The following is a 17,027-nucleotide window of genomic DNA, read 5'->3' as shown; positions in this document are numbered from 1 at the left end:
AAATTATTAAAAACCTTAGTGAATCGCTCCATTCCAGCTAGTTAAAGGTGACACCCGCTATTATGACCATCCGGAGAAACGATCCTGCACACATACACCTATACCTACACACACACCCTGACCAACTGACCAACCCCTTCCTGACACCCCCCCAAAGAAAAACCTAACACACCCCCATACACCTGGAACACATGAGCCCGAAGGCCAGAATGGCTGCTACAACCCAAACACACACACACACATACACAAACACACACACAAACACACACACACACACACACACAAACACACGGCACATTACATGCTTGCCCCACATGAACAGGCCTGGGGTTGCCATGGAAACCAACGCCACACATTAGAGATTAGAGTAATGACCGATATCCAAAGTGTTCCATCTACTTATTTCTCTTGTTGTGTCAGACCTAAGCAACGTCCTACTCTCCCAAGTCTGTCATTAGGGATGTTTTTGGGACAAATAAAATAACCTACTTTAACTGACTGGCAAGCATGCTGCGTCTTCAAAGCATTTTCAGTAATACTTCATCCCAAGACACTCTGAACACACAAAATTTCTCAGTCTGTCCATGAGGTCTTACTAAATAATCCCAAATACTATAAAGGATGAAAGAATGAGCACAAGGCTCTTATAATAGCAATTATGACTACAATCAAAATGTATGAGTCTATAGCAACATAAATTTCACATCGGAAAACAAATAAAAATACTTCCTTTGAAAAACAGAGTGGTAATGTTAAAAAGAAACACATTTACGCAGCTTATCCAGAGCGACTTTTAAGATTTTTATTCTACTGGACATCTGAGCAGTTAAGGGGTTAAGGGCTCTGCTCAAGGGCCCAACAGGTGGTCGTGGGATTTGAACCTCGGACCTTCCGAACTGTAGTCCCATGCCTTAACCACTGAGCTACGCCTCTTGTACAGCTGTCCTGATGGTTGACAATCCTAATTTCAGAAAATCCTCAACAAGACATAGTGAAACATAATGGCGTCAGTTCAAGCGCGCAGTAAACACCATGTAGCGTCGTCCTAACTCCAGCGTCTTCCCGGGTTCCCTTTAAACGAGGTCAGCTGACACCACCGAGTCACCTGGATCTGAGCGACTTACGAACGTGCTCCCAGAACGGAACTCAGGCTCTTTTTTTTTCTGAACCTTTCATTCACAGAGAACATTTTATTAAAATCCACATTAGAATTGAATGGTTTATTTACACCCAAATCACAAACACATTACCATGGAAACACCTAACACTCCCCTAAATTTTTCAGCATGTGCTGGCTGCTGTGTGAGGCCGTCTCCTCTAGGAGCCCATCAATCTCTGATTGGAAGATAAAAGATTATTCGGTTGTGTGGCATCCAGTTCAAACCCTGTCACGCACATGCAGTGGATCAACCTTTCGGGTCTGTCTGTTTATTAACAACCCAAACACAATGTGTCACAAATGACAGTATATACAGTATAAAAATATACACCAAACATCTTTTCTAGTTCATTTCTCATTCGTGACCCAGTAGGGACACCATTAAGCCTCGGTAAGCAATCTGGCAAGTCCAAAACTGTGAAAAACCTGATTATCTGTTTAAGCACTTTAAAAAATCTGGTCATATTTCTGAACATCTGGTTTGAATTTATTTCAAACAAATTCCGTAAAGAAGTTCCAGACTGAGATCTGCATGAGGCGAGAGTCCGTGTTCTTGTAGACGAATTTCATTATGGAGGAGCCATACAGGTCTTTGCTGGTAGGAAGATTGCTTCCCACTGCACATAGAATGAGCCAGGAATGCAACAGAGAATCTGTCTGCATCTGAGCTCAATTACGCTGTATTCCAAAGTTGAAATATTACCTGACAAAAACTGGTAAGCACGATAAAAAAACAAAGTATATCGGAAAGATGCTTCGCTCTGAGAGTCAAAACACTCGGATCACTTAAAAACTGATGTGTCCAGAGAGACTCCAGTCGTGGTGAAGACACGATCGAGTTTTATTGCATTCTCAAGAACGAACGTCTTAAATCTCGGTCTGAACGAGTTAGGTTATGCGGCTGTGCTTATCGAGTGGCTGTTTTATCAGTGCTGTGAGATGACTTCGCTTTAAATGCATTAGCAAGTAAATTAGGCTCACGACAGGCAGCAGACGATATACATCATCCAGCAATGCAAAAAATAAATAAATTATAGCAGCTGGTGTATTTAACTGTAAAAGCTTTGTGGATACACCGGCTTGACTCATTTGTCCTGTTCAGGTTTGCAATGGATTCATAGTCTATCCCGTGGACACTGTGGGACACGGATCCATCGTAAGGCATTATGCGCGCGCACACACACACACACACACACACACACATTCCTACCTAGAGCCAGGTGATCAGAGCCACACACGCCACATGTTTTTGGACAGTGGGAGAAAACAAGGGATCCTTTATGACCCAAAAATGTATGATGCGGCAGCTCTACCAGTTGTGCCTTGGTGCCGCCTCAAACGTGCTGATTTTCCTCAAAACTGTTTAATACTGTGAATGATCTTCCCTTTTCTTTTGTTCTGCTGTTGACCACATCGAGTAATGGGTTCAGTCGTTTCTGTAGCAATGGCGGTTTTTGCAGGGCTGGATTACAAGCCTGATGCCAAACCTTCCTTGTTTTTCATCCAGGCTTTGGAACTGGCAAAGAGCAGAGTGTTTTTGTATGGGAATATGATTAAGAGCTTTGCTCAGTGGCCCAACAGTGGCAGCCTGACAGTGGCAGGGCTCGAACCCACAATCCTTCAATCAGCAACCCAGAGCCTCCACCTCCTAAGGCACCACTACCCCCTTTCACAACCTAAGAAATATAAATCCTTAAAGTATACACAGTATAACTGTTCAAACAACTGCCAAAAAATGTCATATTTAGGATCATTTTGCTAAAATTTTAAAACAAGCATTTTTTTTTTACATATTTGTAGATTTTGGTCAACCATAAACGTCAGCTTTCACCAAATCAGGATTAGTGAGCACAACCTGGAACACTAAAAAAACAAGAAAAGCCATTCAATCTTACTTGCACAGATCTGGGAGTGAACTCATTGCTTAATGAGAATTTAATGAAAAAAAATTACTCTTCCACTAACCACCTTTCCCAACCCGAGTCCAAAACTCTAATGCCAAAACTAAAAAAAAAGATAAATTTTCTTCCAAACTCCATCCAAAACTCAAGACATCATAGAAAAAAGGTGCTTTAGAGAAAACTATCCCAAAGTCTAGACGATGGAGCGCTCCAGATTGGACATGAAAGATGCAGTCAGGCATAGCATGTTACAAACTCAAAGTTATTGAACACGATCCAACGCTGCCATTAGCAAACACACATACAGGGTGGGGAAAAGAAAAAAAAAAAAAAAAAAATCAACAACCTAATGTGGCGAAGCGGCAAGTAGCACGGATTGGTGAGAGCACAGCAAATAAACATTTGATAGGGTTCAAAGCGAGAGAAAATTGACCGTGGCAGCCCCTTCGTTCTGCAACTATTCTGACAGTTTTCCTATTGGTGTCAGAAATAGCACCGGGGCAACATGAATTCATGACACGCTACATTACCCCATAAACAGAATCCAAAATGACCTGCCCAAACTCTCACCTCTTAGACCTCTTTAGATGGATACTGGCCTTTCACACTGAAGTAGTTCCAGGCTTAGGAACAAAAAGCACAACGCTTTTGTCTTTGGAAAATTGCAGCACAAACGATAATCATAATGAATTCTGTTCAATCCTGCCATTAATAATCGCCGTTATTATACCGCCAGAAAACTGGAGAGAGATCCTTACTCTCACATTGTAGATAATACAGCTAGGTGAATCAATACATTCCTTACTGAATACTAAATCTAAAGATAACTACACACCTAATAACAATAAATATGCCTCTATGGTTTATAACCAGATAGACAATCAAAACGTGAATCCCTATTTTAATCACAAGGGTTATGATTTCAAGCCAACATTGATATCCAACATTATCCAGTCAGTTCATTTTAACCAAGCATTCCAATCAATAACATTCAAATCAAATATATTGCAACTAGTGAGGTTTAATTATTTGTGGAACATCATGAATATCATGATTATTATATAGCTGCCCAGTTCATAGTATTAAAAGGGTGTACAGAACCGCATCCATTAAACTTATTGTCCATTTTATTAGCAACACCTAAAGTATTGATTCATGTAATCATCTACAGTAATCATGGAGCAACAGTGCAAGACATGAACTCATGCAGATACAGGTTAAGAGCTTCAGTGCAGTCGACACCAAACATCAGAACTAGGGAAAATTTTGCATTAAGGACATTTTGCAGGTGTGGTATGTTTACTGATGATCGAAGGGGGGGTTTGAGTATTTCTTAACCTGTATGCACTTGAGCTTATGCGGCGTGCTGTATGTGCCGGTGTTCCTAATAAAGTGGCTGGTGAGTGTATATTAACATTAAGTTAATGGTTATGTTCAAAAATAAAAATTTATACATTATAATGGTAATGTCTATTTACACACTGTATGTTAAGGTGTTGAGATATGACATAAATAATGCATCAGATAAGATTTACTGCTATTCAATTCAATCTTACATATTCATAGTACTAAGAACTACTATTATTTTTTTTGAACATGCATGAAGTTGACTGGAAACACAGATGCACTCAATCACGGATATCACCGAAGAGGAGGCAGCATTCCTTATAGGACAAAACCGAGAGGGGAAAAAAAATAAATGAAAAGATACAGACTCATTCCATTCCACACCATCCCAGCACAATCCCCACTCATGTCTAATCTCTGAAGCATAACACAGTCCAGACATGTTAAAGCAGCAGGGTGGAGTCCTCACACTTCACCTGACTCTCACTGCATCCTCTCTTGCCTGCTGCTTCAGACGTACAGCAGAGACACTCCGCAATCAAACGTTCAGACCGTCAGCTATGATCTGCCTACAACGGCCTGCAGAACAGAGGCCATCCATACTACTACAAACACACACAATCTGTTTTTTTTTCATTTATAAGTGTGTCCTTAATATTAACTAAAACTAACTAAAATAAATGTTCACATCCTTATGCATGTCAGGTGCAATACTTTAAATTATTTTCATTATTAAAGCAGTGTTAATGCAGATTAGTTACATTATGCTCTTCCTAATTTGGTCACCTACCAGCCGGCCAGCCAGCCCGCTCTTACCTACCATCATCTGCTTCACATGTTTCCTTCATGGTACAGATCTGGGCACACCAGCTTATGGATGCTTGGGATTGGCTAGTGTATCTAGGAAAGGAGTAGTACAGTCACTCACACAGACTGCACAGAAAATGACACTCGCTTGGACCCTTGGACATGGGTGGCTGTGGCACCTCCAGGTTCCGGGTTCAATTCCCGCCTTGGGTCTGTGTGCATGGAGTTTGCTTGGTAGGTTTCCTCTGGGTGCTCTGGTTTCCTCCCACAGTCCAAACACATGCATGTTGACCGGAGGTCCTACCACGGTTGTACCAATGAGAATAAACACAATGGTCGCCATTGGCCTTCACGGTCGCCAGTTGGACTACAAAGGTTCCTAGGTGGATGGATGATAGATTCTATTCACCTAAATGCTTAACACAGGTATTTGCATAAAAATCCTTACTCCACTACAAATAGAAGTACCACTTAATTTTTTTTTTTTTACTCAAGTAGAATTAGTAAGTACTGTACATGCTTTAAAAAGTTCTTTAAGCAGAAACATACAAGTGCTACACAAACTAATTTTTTTGGATATCTGTTGGACTTACCGTAGTTATAATAAACATTACTTTAAAGTTGACCCTGTTGATGACGTGAATGTGCAAGTCTAGTAGAGATTCTTAGTAATAAGTTATGACATTAATTAAACAAATCATGGCAGCACAGTGGCTTAGTTGTTAGCCATGTCGCCCTGCACCCCCAGGTTTCTGGTTTGATTTCCGTTTTCCTGAATACAGATTTGATGTTCTTCCTGTTCTTGTTGGTTTCCCCCTGATGCTTGGGTTTCCTCTCACAGCCCAAAAACATGCAGATTACGCTAACCCAAATTGCCCATAGTGTGAGTGTGTGTGTGCCCTGTGATGGATTGGCGTACCAGGTGAGCGGGTTCCGTTGCCCAGGTAACCATTGATCACTTTGAAGCGTTAACTAATCTGCCCTTTCATAATGACCTGCCAGTCATTTCTATAAAGAAGGATTGGTGGAACTGTGCTGTTCCTGTCCTTCCCATGTGGGGTGTGTCTTACTCATGATATGGGGTGAGTGACAGCGTAAAAGCTAATGTTTAGATTAGAAAATCAATGCACTTCTGTGTGATCTTCAGTTGCAAAGTAACGGGTCTCTATTTAAAATGTTGAGAGTAAAATAGATACAAACAAATGTAGTAGTCGTAGTTGTATTTCATTACTTGCCACCTCTGTAAACCACCGAAGCATAGAATAAAACACAAAAACCAAGCACAAGTTTCATACAAAAGCCGTGCAGTATACTGTTTACTGTTGCATGCTTCCTATTCAACAGCTCAATTCTCAGACTTTTTTCGCATCAATGCACCTATACATTTCCAGGGATGTTTATTTTGTTTAATTCGTGTTTTCTTACAGACTTGATGTAGCTGTAGAGCAATACAGATCCCCGAATCAAGCTTTCAGCATTCAGATATCAGTGTCTTAAAGGGGTATTTAAGCTCAAATCTTTACTTTCAAAACCAGTATTTCAACAAGTTTGAATTTATTCAGCTCCATCTAACACCCCAAGCTGAGCTGCTGAAGCCAGACGAAGGTCCGTCACTGCCTGGAAAGCTAGCATGTCAGCAAGCACGCGCTTCACCCAGACACAATGTTACATCATTCACCGCAGCCTTCTAAAGCTCACGTCGGCTAATAAATTAGGAGCCTCGCATTCCACGAGCGGAATATGAATGCGCTTTGTTGATTGCCTTGCAAATGAACATCAAGGCAAATAATGACTACAGGAACCTTAACGCCTGAGCGAACCATGGACTCAAAAACAATAGACTTTCTCTTGCAGCGTCTTCCACATCAGTTCACTGGAGCTGGCCAAACCACCTGAGAGTACCGATTTCTCCCCAGTGCATTCATCATCATTCAGTCCGAAATGAAATGGTATGGATCTGTACCGCTGCAACAGCTGTAAGAGGTTTTATTGATCCGACTCGGTGATCGGCAGTTATTACTCATAGTCAAATTACAAAACTGCTTCCATGCCGAGGCAAGGAGCTGAAACCGAGAGTCTGAGCTTTCTGAAACAAACCTGTTGTTCTTTTTTTTTTTTTTTTCGGGCTGAATGCCTGGTGTTTTTTGTTTTTTAAATCTAGATCAAATTTCTCTTATAACCATAACCAGGAACAAGATAGCTAAAAGAAATATATATGCAAAAATATACCCACTGATTGGTCAAATATAAATAGTGCTGGGAGTCTTCGACTCGACAGTTAAAATTACACAGATGTTGTAATTTAACTGTCAGGAAAAGTTAAGGGGTAAAAAAAAAAAAAAAAACGTTAATTTTCCTGTCAAACGCAGGAACGTGACATGAGGCGATACTGATATAATGAAATATACCTTTATTAACAGTTCTCTTATGCAACAAATTTAGGAATTGTGCCCCTGTTTTATAATGTTGCCTATTGTGGATCCGACACACTTTGGCCAAAATTGGGATGATTACAAATAAATATTTTGATGATAAATTTATAAGGAAATAAGCGCTTTTTTCTATTGTTAAGGATTAACAACTATTGTAGGTCCTGGTTATACAGTATGTGCTAAAAAATAGAGTAGTGAAACTTACGCATTAGAACACACACGTGGGTTTGTTGACGGGGCAAAGCTCCAGTCGCACACGTTCCCAGTAGTGAAAAGGAAGTCGTGTCGCTTTTAGTAAAAGTTTTTGTGGTTAACTATCATTTCCGCTCATATGGAAGTAGTCATGAATGGAGAGTTTAAAAAAGGGGCAGAACAATTCCAAGGGAAATTTATTAAGACAGCACCACGTAACACAATTACTCTGTCTATTGTTACAAAATCCCGCCATTCTGGTAGTACTGTGTCATCACAAAACATTATACGTTTCCTTTTGCAGGAGGCTGCAGCAATCTTTGTTTCGGGAATCTGGGTTGAGAACAATGTGAACGTTGTCTGCACACACTTCGAACACTTACATCACGCACACCATGCTAAATCAACACGCTAATAGTGTGTATGTTAGTTTCTTTCAGGAGAAATGACAACAAGATAATATTTTTCTGCTTTTTAGATCAGTACTGTATATTTTGTTGCATACTGTATTACTGTGTACTGTACAATTCAGAATATTTAAGGTGGATGTATGGACTTTTAAAACAGAAAACATTAGCATTAATAAATTTTTTTTTAAAGTACTACTTTTTAAAATAAAAAATAGCTAAAATCATGATGACAGTAGGAACAGAGTAAATGATAGGAAATAGATCAGATAGAAAACTAATCACTGACAATGTGGTGTGACATGGCCCAACGTTACCAGAGCTGAATAGTTTTCTTTAAGAGCACAACCCAAAGTGTTTTATTTATCTTATTACCACAATTTAAAAAGATAATTACTGTGTTGCATAATTTTTTGTTCATACTTTATAGTTAAATTTAAAGTTTCTCAATAAAAAAGTCATTTATGTTATCAATTATAATATAGCAGCCATATGTTCCAAGCCTGCTAATCAAAACTTTTAAATTTCAAAATAAATAAAAACAATTTTAAAATAATTTTTTTTTCACCTTTTACAGTTCCTGAGAACCCAAAAAGTATCCTAAAAACTGAAGAATTTACTGTCTGTTATTGATACTGAAGACTCCTTCCATAGACATCACATAAACTTTTCCTTACTTGAACAATACATTTCTATTAATTAAAAACAATGTATGTGATCTATTTATTATTCATCTTACATGTCGGTTAGACGATCTCCTGAGAATGAGATGTTTCTACAGAAACGGGATCGGTGTTTTTTTAATAAGGATCTGGGTTACTGATCAGAAGGTCATGGGTTCAAGCCTCAGCACCACCAAGCTGTTGGATTGTTGAGCAAGGCTCTTAACCATAAACTTCTCCTAATGCACACCAAATCAGGGCTGATGGTGAGCGCTGACCCCAAATTCTTAACAAGCTGAGATATGTAAGGAAAGGATTTTCCTGTGCTGTAAAAGTGAGACTAGTTTAGAAAATATATCCATGCCTTCTGAGCTGCATTATAATCGAGATTTTTAAACATTCATATAAAAAGGTTCAAAACTAAGGCAGGTCTTTGTCTGTTTTTAATATGCTCAGTATTGTTTTAATTCACATACTCAGTTCTCTAATGTGAGCATATGCATATTGGCACATGTATATCCACATTTGGACTGTAAAATGTGACAAAGTTGCAAATTTGTTATTATTATAACAAATAAAAAGACCTCAATATTTTGCCTTTTTTAGTTTCTTCACTAATTATATTAAAGCACCAACTTTCCCGAATCAACTGTCTAGACAAACAAAGTTGTCACACGCGACTGTGGGAGGCTTTACGTTTCTGAGATCCAAACGGGGTTAATTGCTCTTGAGGGAGCCTCCTGCAGAATCTCCTGCACTGAAGCACAGCCACTGTATCCGAGCTTCAGATCCAGCACGAGCAAAAAGCAGCCATGCAGGACTCAATAAACCCTTCCTACAAGCGCCGCTGCACATGGACAGGGGAAAAGGGGAAAATACAAGGGTGACAAAAAGAGAAGTTGTCATTTTGTGCTGTTGCTGCTTAGACAAGGCTTGCTGAAGTGCTTGTGCTGGTTAATGCTATAATTATAGACAAGTTATATAGGCTTAGATGAGCATGAATGAATCCGCCCGAAACAATAACATGACGTTAATTTGCTGAGAAAGGTAAACAGGATTTTGTTTTTTGTAATGTGTATAAAATTAAATTCATCCTTATTGTCCAAGGTGATGCATACAGGAAAAAAGAAATTTAAAAAAACATATCCGTACTCAAACATGACCCTCTCAGGCAATTTATTCTTCTTCGTTTTTAACAAGGTGAAAATTGCGCGCACTAAACTAATAAATTTATCCTCAGATTCACTGAGATACCAGAAGCAAAATGAATAAACTCTACTCAAAATCGTTAAATGTTCTCATGCTCAATCAGAATGAATTTGAGCAGTCAAAATGCGAGCAGTGTGAATTATAAGAGAGAAATAAACTGGCAGAAATATAATTCTATATGGTAAAGCTGAGGCAAAAAATAAATAAATACATTTCCGGGTCAACATTAAGGTCAACAACAAGTGGCTGGTCGATTGTACTCGTTTGAAGCAACCTGTGATTAAACCAACATTCACTGTAGGTAGGCTGAAAATGGACTTAAAAATGATTACCTAGCAACTGACAGATTACAAGACAACAGATTCACAGCATCAAGCACTTTCTCATACAATAAGCAAGCTGACGTTGGTTTCCATATCTGTCTTCTATATATATATATTTTTTTTTTTATATTTCAAGCTTCATTCATTGTTTTCCTCTTTAGACTATATTTCAGTAATCTGTTTCATATGTGCCTGATTTGACCATGGAAAAGAATACAGAGACTTTTATTCTTAGGCATTTAAGAATAAACAGTGGAATTTGTGTCGCTGCACCCTCGTGATCCGTGCGAGAGAGATTTTATGGAAGCATGGGAGATTAGAGTCATGCTGTAGGATTTTAATTACATAATGACTGCAGCATTGCATGAGACCAGAGATTAGCATGGCATACTATATTATATAAACAGTATACATACATACATTCATACTGTACGTATACAGTATATAAACAGCTCTACAGTACACACAAGGAGCCAATCATTCAGTAAACTATGTTCTGCACTCATGCACACACATGCTGTTTTTTTAAAAGTGCCACAGAAGTAAGGTTTGTCGATTTATCATGCCTAGTGTGTGACATTTGTCCAGTGTAATTGGCCACCATGTGCTATATGTATGTATAGACGAGGACACGGACAGGAATAGACATTGTGAATACAGGGAGATGTGCCTAGCCGAAGTGTCAGTCACAACACACCCACGGTCCTCTAGCTATACATCCTTGTTTTATTCCTCCAAGCTTCCAGAGTATAACAACACTAGAGGTCTGCAGTAGAGCAATAAGTGTGGTTTTGGGGTTTCCTGAGGAGGAGACTGGCTCTACTACAAGTATGATGTTCAGTGTTTTTTTTTTTAAACTTAAATCTTTAGATTTAATGACAAATGTTTATATTATGCAACATGATTTTTATCTGCGAGATGATGATTCAAAGAATGAGGCAAAAGTCAACAAAACGTAAATCATCTTAGTAATACCTTAATACAGACAGAATTACCTGTGTGATCTATCCTACTGAATTTTCAAACTTTTACACTTGACTGTAACCCACTTTTAAAAATTAAGAAGCTACTTAAAAAGCACCAACTTTTATGATGTTGAAAAACAAGATATGGAATTGTATCATCTATAGGAAGACACTTAAGCATAAGTGCAGGTACAATCCATGAGCGTAAAAGAAAACCCGCTTAGACTTAATTCTTTCTGACATTCGCAAATAGTGAATGCAAATGCGAATCCTTTTAGGGGACTGGTTTGGGAAGCACTATCGCTAAACTGAAGCACTTCTTTTACAGTAAGGCATAAGTACAGTAGAAGAGGACAGTGCAGGGATACCACCAAGCTCCAGCGCTAGATGGAATCTCAAATTAGATTATTCTCCAGAAATATTTTCCTCTATATGGTCACAGGGCGCCTACAGGTCATGCCAAGGGACTTGCAGCACAAGCCAGGGTATATTCTGGACCCAGAGCAGGGCACAACTGCACACCAAGGCAATCTGAAAACACTTTAATCAGACTACAATTCATCTCTTTAGACTGTGGGAAAAACTAGAGCGCCGTTTGGTACGTCTTAGAAAGTTGTCCTGCACTATACGCTATGAAATTTGTTAAGTCTAGTCAAGCACGTTAGGGCTTGTTTTCCAAAAGAATGTCCAAGAACCACAGCATAACTGGGAAAAAGCAGAGTTCTCCGTTAACAACATGTAAGAAAGCAGTGACAAATGGTGTGTACCAGAATCTCCAGTAAAGACACCAGAGAAAACAAAGGCCTGCCCTAATTTCTCTTTGCCTCACTCAAGCTCTGGTCTCATCTGGTGATCTGAGGCCAAATGTAAGCACCAGAAAGGACAGATGGAGAACCCTGCCTTCTCCCATGCGGGGCTACCGGACAACAGCCCGGAGCGTTGCAGCACTTTTCTGCTCTCGCAAGGTCACAATGACTAATCCAGTCTGATTCTGGCCAACGTGACCACAGCACTGGGCAGATTAGACGATGTGGCAGTCTCACTATAACAATCCACACAACCAGCATGGCAACAAGATAACATGAACCACTCGATTCATGTGCAACTGAGGAGCAGGATGCTGCTGATCATATAAGACAAGAAGATTGGATTTGCATTTAAAGCAATTAAATAATAATAATAATAATAATATCAATAATACTAATACTAATAATACTAATAATAATAATGAGCAAGTTGCAACTCATCATCCTATTTATGGGCTGTGTGCCTGGGCAGGGCTTACACATCCTTACACATACACACACACACCCACACGTTTGCACAAGGAAAAGATTAATTCCAACACTTACAGTAAAATAGCTTTACATTTGATTAATTGAATAAATAAACCCAGGTACTGATCAGACTGTCATCCACTTGCATGGTTCTCACCAGGACTCCACCTTAGTAATAAAGAACAAGGGAAGTAAAACTCGAGTTTTTAAGAGAGAGAGAGAGAGAGAGAGAGAGAGACGGATGAGATGAGGTGAGGAGGACAAACCTGTCTGTCCCTTCCCCAGCGTCTTTTCCAAGCGGTAAGGTCCCACGTAATTGGCATGTTGGGCGGCACTGTTTTCTTTCCCGGACGAGGACATGTTTGTCTTCTAAAAAAGACAGAGAGAGGACAGAGTGATCCTCTTTAATCTCAGCTGAGAAGAAGAAGAAGGAGGAGGATGATGATGATGATGATGATGGTGGTGGTGGAGATGGTGTCCTATTCCCGGTTCTGCTGCCTGCCTCCTTCACTCTCTCTCTCTTTGATGTCTTTGATGTCTCTCTTCCTGCGCCTCCACTTTATTCTATAGTTTATGTTGTTGTTTCTAATGTTGCAGTTTTAAAGAAATAAACACAATGTATCGTTGTGTCTCCTTGGCGACAGCGGCGGCGGCGGCAGCAGCAGGTGAGCGGAGTGTTTATGGTCCGAGGAGCATTGTGTAAGCGCCTGATCTCTCGCCTCCTCGCGGCTGCTGAGACTGAGGCTCCGGGAGCAGCCGGTCTCCAGCGCAAAGGGTGGTGGGAACTCAGCACAGCGCCTGCCCACTATTGGCCGAGGAGCTGACCAATCACAGAGCGGATGGGTATGATTGACGCGTGAGCGCTCCAATCAGCGGGCTTGTCTCCTTGCCGCAAAACACGAGTTGCTGGTGCAGCGTTCAGGAGTTCAGGTCCGCGTAATGAGTGCGCGAATAAAATATTCAGCCTTTTCGCTTTAACCAGGGGTTTATTGATGGCCACATTAAAACCAGGAGGCTTAAAACAGATGTAAAAGACGGAAGAAGGAGCACTAAAAAGGGCACAACAGTAGGCATAAAAAACGAGAGAGATAAAGTGCAAAAAGGCAAGGCAGAGAAATGGACATTAATTTTTACTGCAAGTAAAACTAAAGTACTTGTCAAATTATTGCTTATTTTTTATTATCCAACCTTATAATTTCCTATAAACTATATCACTAAATTACTATTAACAACATTAAAGATGTATTGAGCTTAGTTTTTTTTATTCTGTTGACCCTTTAACATTTAAGCACATACAAGATATAAAATGCTTTTGGGATTGTAAAGGTACGAAATGAGTACCAGACATAAAAAAGTGACTTTTTTTGTTTTTGTTTTGAAAGGTGCATAGATATGTTTATGCAATGTTAAGCAAAGTGCATAAAACTCACAAGCCATCTTTCAAACCGCTGTTCTATGCTATGGTGGCTTTGTCCTCAACACTATGCCTCCAGGGTCAAGGGTTCGAGTCCCGCCTTGTAATCTCTGGGTACTCCGGTTTCCTCCCATAGTACAAAGACATGCAGATTAGGTCGGCTACTGTAGATAGATAGGTTAACTGGTGTAGTGTGTGTGAATGAGCAAGATTGTGTATATAATTGTGTGAGTGCATTGCAATGGATTAATCCAGGCACCAGGCCCCCTGCGACCCTGTATAAAGGATAAAGTGTTAAAAACGATAAGTAAATGAGTGAGTGATGTTTGGTGCTGGCAGCACGGTGGTGTAGTGGTTAGCACTGTTGAGAGTATCAGGGTTGAGGGTTTAATTCCTGCCTGAAGTTTGCATGTTCTCCCTCTTCTTGATGAGTTTCCTCTGGTACTCTGCTTTCCTCCCACAGTCCAAAGACATGTAGATTAGTCTACTTGGGGTTTCCAAATTGCCTGTAGTGTGCGTGCGCTGTACCCAGCTATGGATTGGCCCCCTATCCAGGGTGTACTTCAAAGGCTCTAGGCCCCACATGACCCTGTACATAATACGTGGTATAAAAGATGAATGAATGTTTGGTGCCACTTTACGTCTCTTCTTTGAAGGATCTGTTACTATTTGCTTATAGATCTTTAATGAAGCCTAATGAGTCACGTGATCAAGCATGCATTTTGTAAATGTTTGTGAAAAGAAATGCCTCTTGAAAAAAAAAATCCAGTTGTAAAGTTATACAGTTAAAAATTATTGTTCAAACCTTATTTTAGCCATTCAAATAATATTTTGTGACTCTTTGAAGTAAAATATAAGTTGAATACATCTTCAAAAAATAGCACAGCATCCTTTGGATCTTTAATTGTGCAGAACAACAAAAGACAGTTTATAGAGTCAAAATTATCTTTAATTCTCTATATAATCCCCTCCTATACTAATCCACTTATCCCAGTGTTTTACTAGTGCTTGAATATCATCAAGGTAAAAGGTTTTCTCTGCCTTATGTCTGAAAGGATGGCCTCCCAAGAACTCCTTTCATGGCTGTGGAGATGTTTTAATGTGGAAATGGAGTTCGTGTAATGTGCAAGTGGTGTTCATGAATGATTGTGTGCACAGTTCTCACAGACAGGTGCATCTCTTCCGCATATTGGTGACAAGTTATTTGTCAATTTTTAAGGACCAGATGTTCCACTTGCTAAATGTTCATGGAATACAACTACGGTGAGCTCAAATGTTGTACTGTAGCTAAAAGTCTCATCAGCGCACTGTGCTTAAAGTAAGCCTTCATTCACTAGAAATGGTTTTAACAAGTCCTGGTTTGATTTAAATGCCTTTCATGAATACATAAGAGTTAATTTATACATTTACTATATTGTTGATTAATTTTCCAGTCTGGCCATGGGTCATAGTGTACCTGAAGACCCGCCAGGAATATTGGGAAAACACAGAGATATACCCTGGACGGGATAACACTCACACCTAGAAACAGTTTGATATAGCCAATCAGCCAGCATGTTTTTAGAGCAGTGGGAGGAAACAGTAAGAATCTCAACAGAAACAAACAGTAAGCTGAGCTTAGGGTCAAACCATAGACCATAAAGATGTAAGGCAGCAATGCTACCCACTGCACCACTGAGTTGCAATAATGCCACACAATGAATTGGGCTTTCTTCTCCATATGGAATGAGTTCCAAGGTGTACAGTTTGAAGTGACAGAGAGAACTGGTTCAATAATGTCCAAGATCTAAAAAATGGACACATGGCTCTTTTTACTGAAAGATCTAACATCATTATGTCCCGCTTTCTTTTTTCAAGGCCAGTCACTAACATTCATCTCCATTTCATTTGTTATTATCACAGTAGGTGCTGTATCTATAACTCAGTAAATGAGGGCTGTGAGGCAGCAAAGAAGAACTGTCTTTGAATTGCAAGTATAAATACAAAGGTAGATTTTACTTCTCATTCTCTATTCATACAGGCAGATATGCAGACACATAGAAGGGTAAGTCAGACAGGTTGTCATTTGAGTATTTTAAATAAATATGCAATAAAATTCCTAGACCCAAACTGTTTATATTATTTTCTTCAGCTAAACTACCATGATGCCTGTCACAGTAGGCGTAGCTAGAGGGTTAGGTCTCAGATTAAATATATCACAGCTATATGTGTCAGATTATATTGTTTTGTTCTGTAACTGTATTATAATTATGCTTATAAAAGGTCAACGTCAATCACATGTTATTGGCTACTAGGCCCTATAGTGAGAAACCGTTTTTCCAGTAGATCTGTAGAGTAAGATCAAATTCTACTTGTTTTACAAGCATATTATTTTTAATCATTTCAATTAGAACTATAATATGAGATTTCCTATGACTATTAAAATATTAATATGGCAAGGTTGGTTAATGGTAAGCCATGTAGTACTGTATGAAATCTACTGTCTGATTTTTTTAATTGATGTTACATTTATCACTGTACAGATCATATGCCATTATTTAACATATTTATTCACCCCCTTGAACAGGAGCAATCATTTCAAATTCATGTAGGAGTTTTGGAAATAACTTTAATACTTAAGTTCATTCTTCTATCCTTCCATTATAGTGGAGAAAAGAACCAGGAAGAACAGGATCTGCACTCACAACCGTCTGTCCCTTAGCCTAAAGCCTTAACCACTGATCAACCATTCTACTTAAGTGACCATGGGCATATGAATACAAATTATGTTTACTAGTCACTGACATTTTTACAATGGGGAGTAGCGGAATGTGCTCATGTGCAAAATTGCTACTGACTATAGCTCTAAATACAGATCTGCCTCAAAAGCAGCTTATTTAACAACCCATTAGAGGAAGGTTTTCTTTTTTTAGGAGCCAGTGTATTGCATCAC

At 39.3% G+C, this 17,027-nt stretch overlaps 1 protein-coding gene across 7 annotated transcripts in view; it reads right to left on the bottom strand.

Annotated features, from left to right (window-relative positions):
• brsk2a (BR serine/threonine kinase 2a) overlaps nt 1–13,398 on the bottom strand; it is a 215,609-nt gene extending 202,211 nt beyond the window's left edge. For all 7 annotated transcript variants that reach the window (XM_053490582.1, XM_053490583.1, XM_053490586.1 and 4 more), the window contains exon 1: nt 12,948–13,398. In XM_053490582.1, the coding sequence (XP_053346557.1) occupies nt 12,948–13,041 (94 nt within the window). In that variant the 5' untranslated portion in view covers nt 13,042–13,398. The remainder of the gene's footprint in view (nt 1–12,947) is intronic.
• Between the last annotated feature and the right edge of the window lie 3,629 nt (nt 13,399–17,027).

Source organism: Clarias gariepinus, chromosome 2 (assembly GCF_024256425.1).
Source record: "Clarias gariepinus isolate MV-2021 ecotype Netherlands chromosome 2, CGAR_prim_01v2, whole genome shotgun sequence".
In the NCBI taxonomy this organism is placed as follows: domain Eukaryota; kingdom Metazoa; phylum Chordata; class Actinopteri; order Siluriformes; family Clariidae; genus Clarias; species Clarias gariepinus.
Note: the sequence above shows the minus strand (reverse complement) of the source record. Positions and strands in the feature narration are given on the sequence as shown.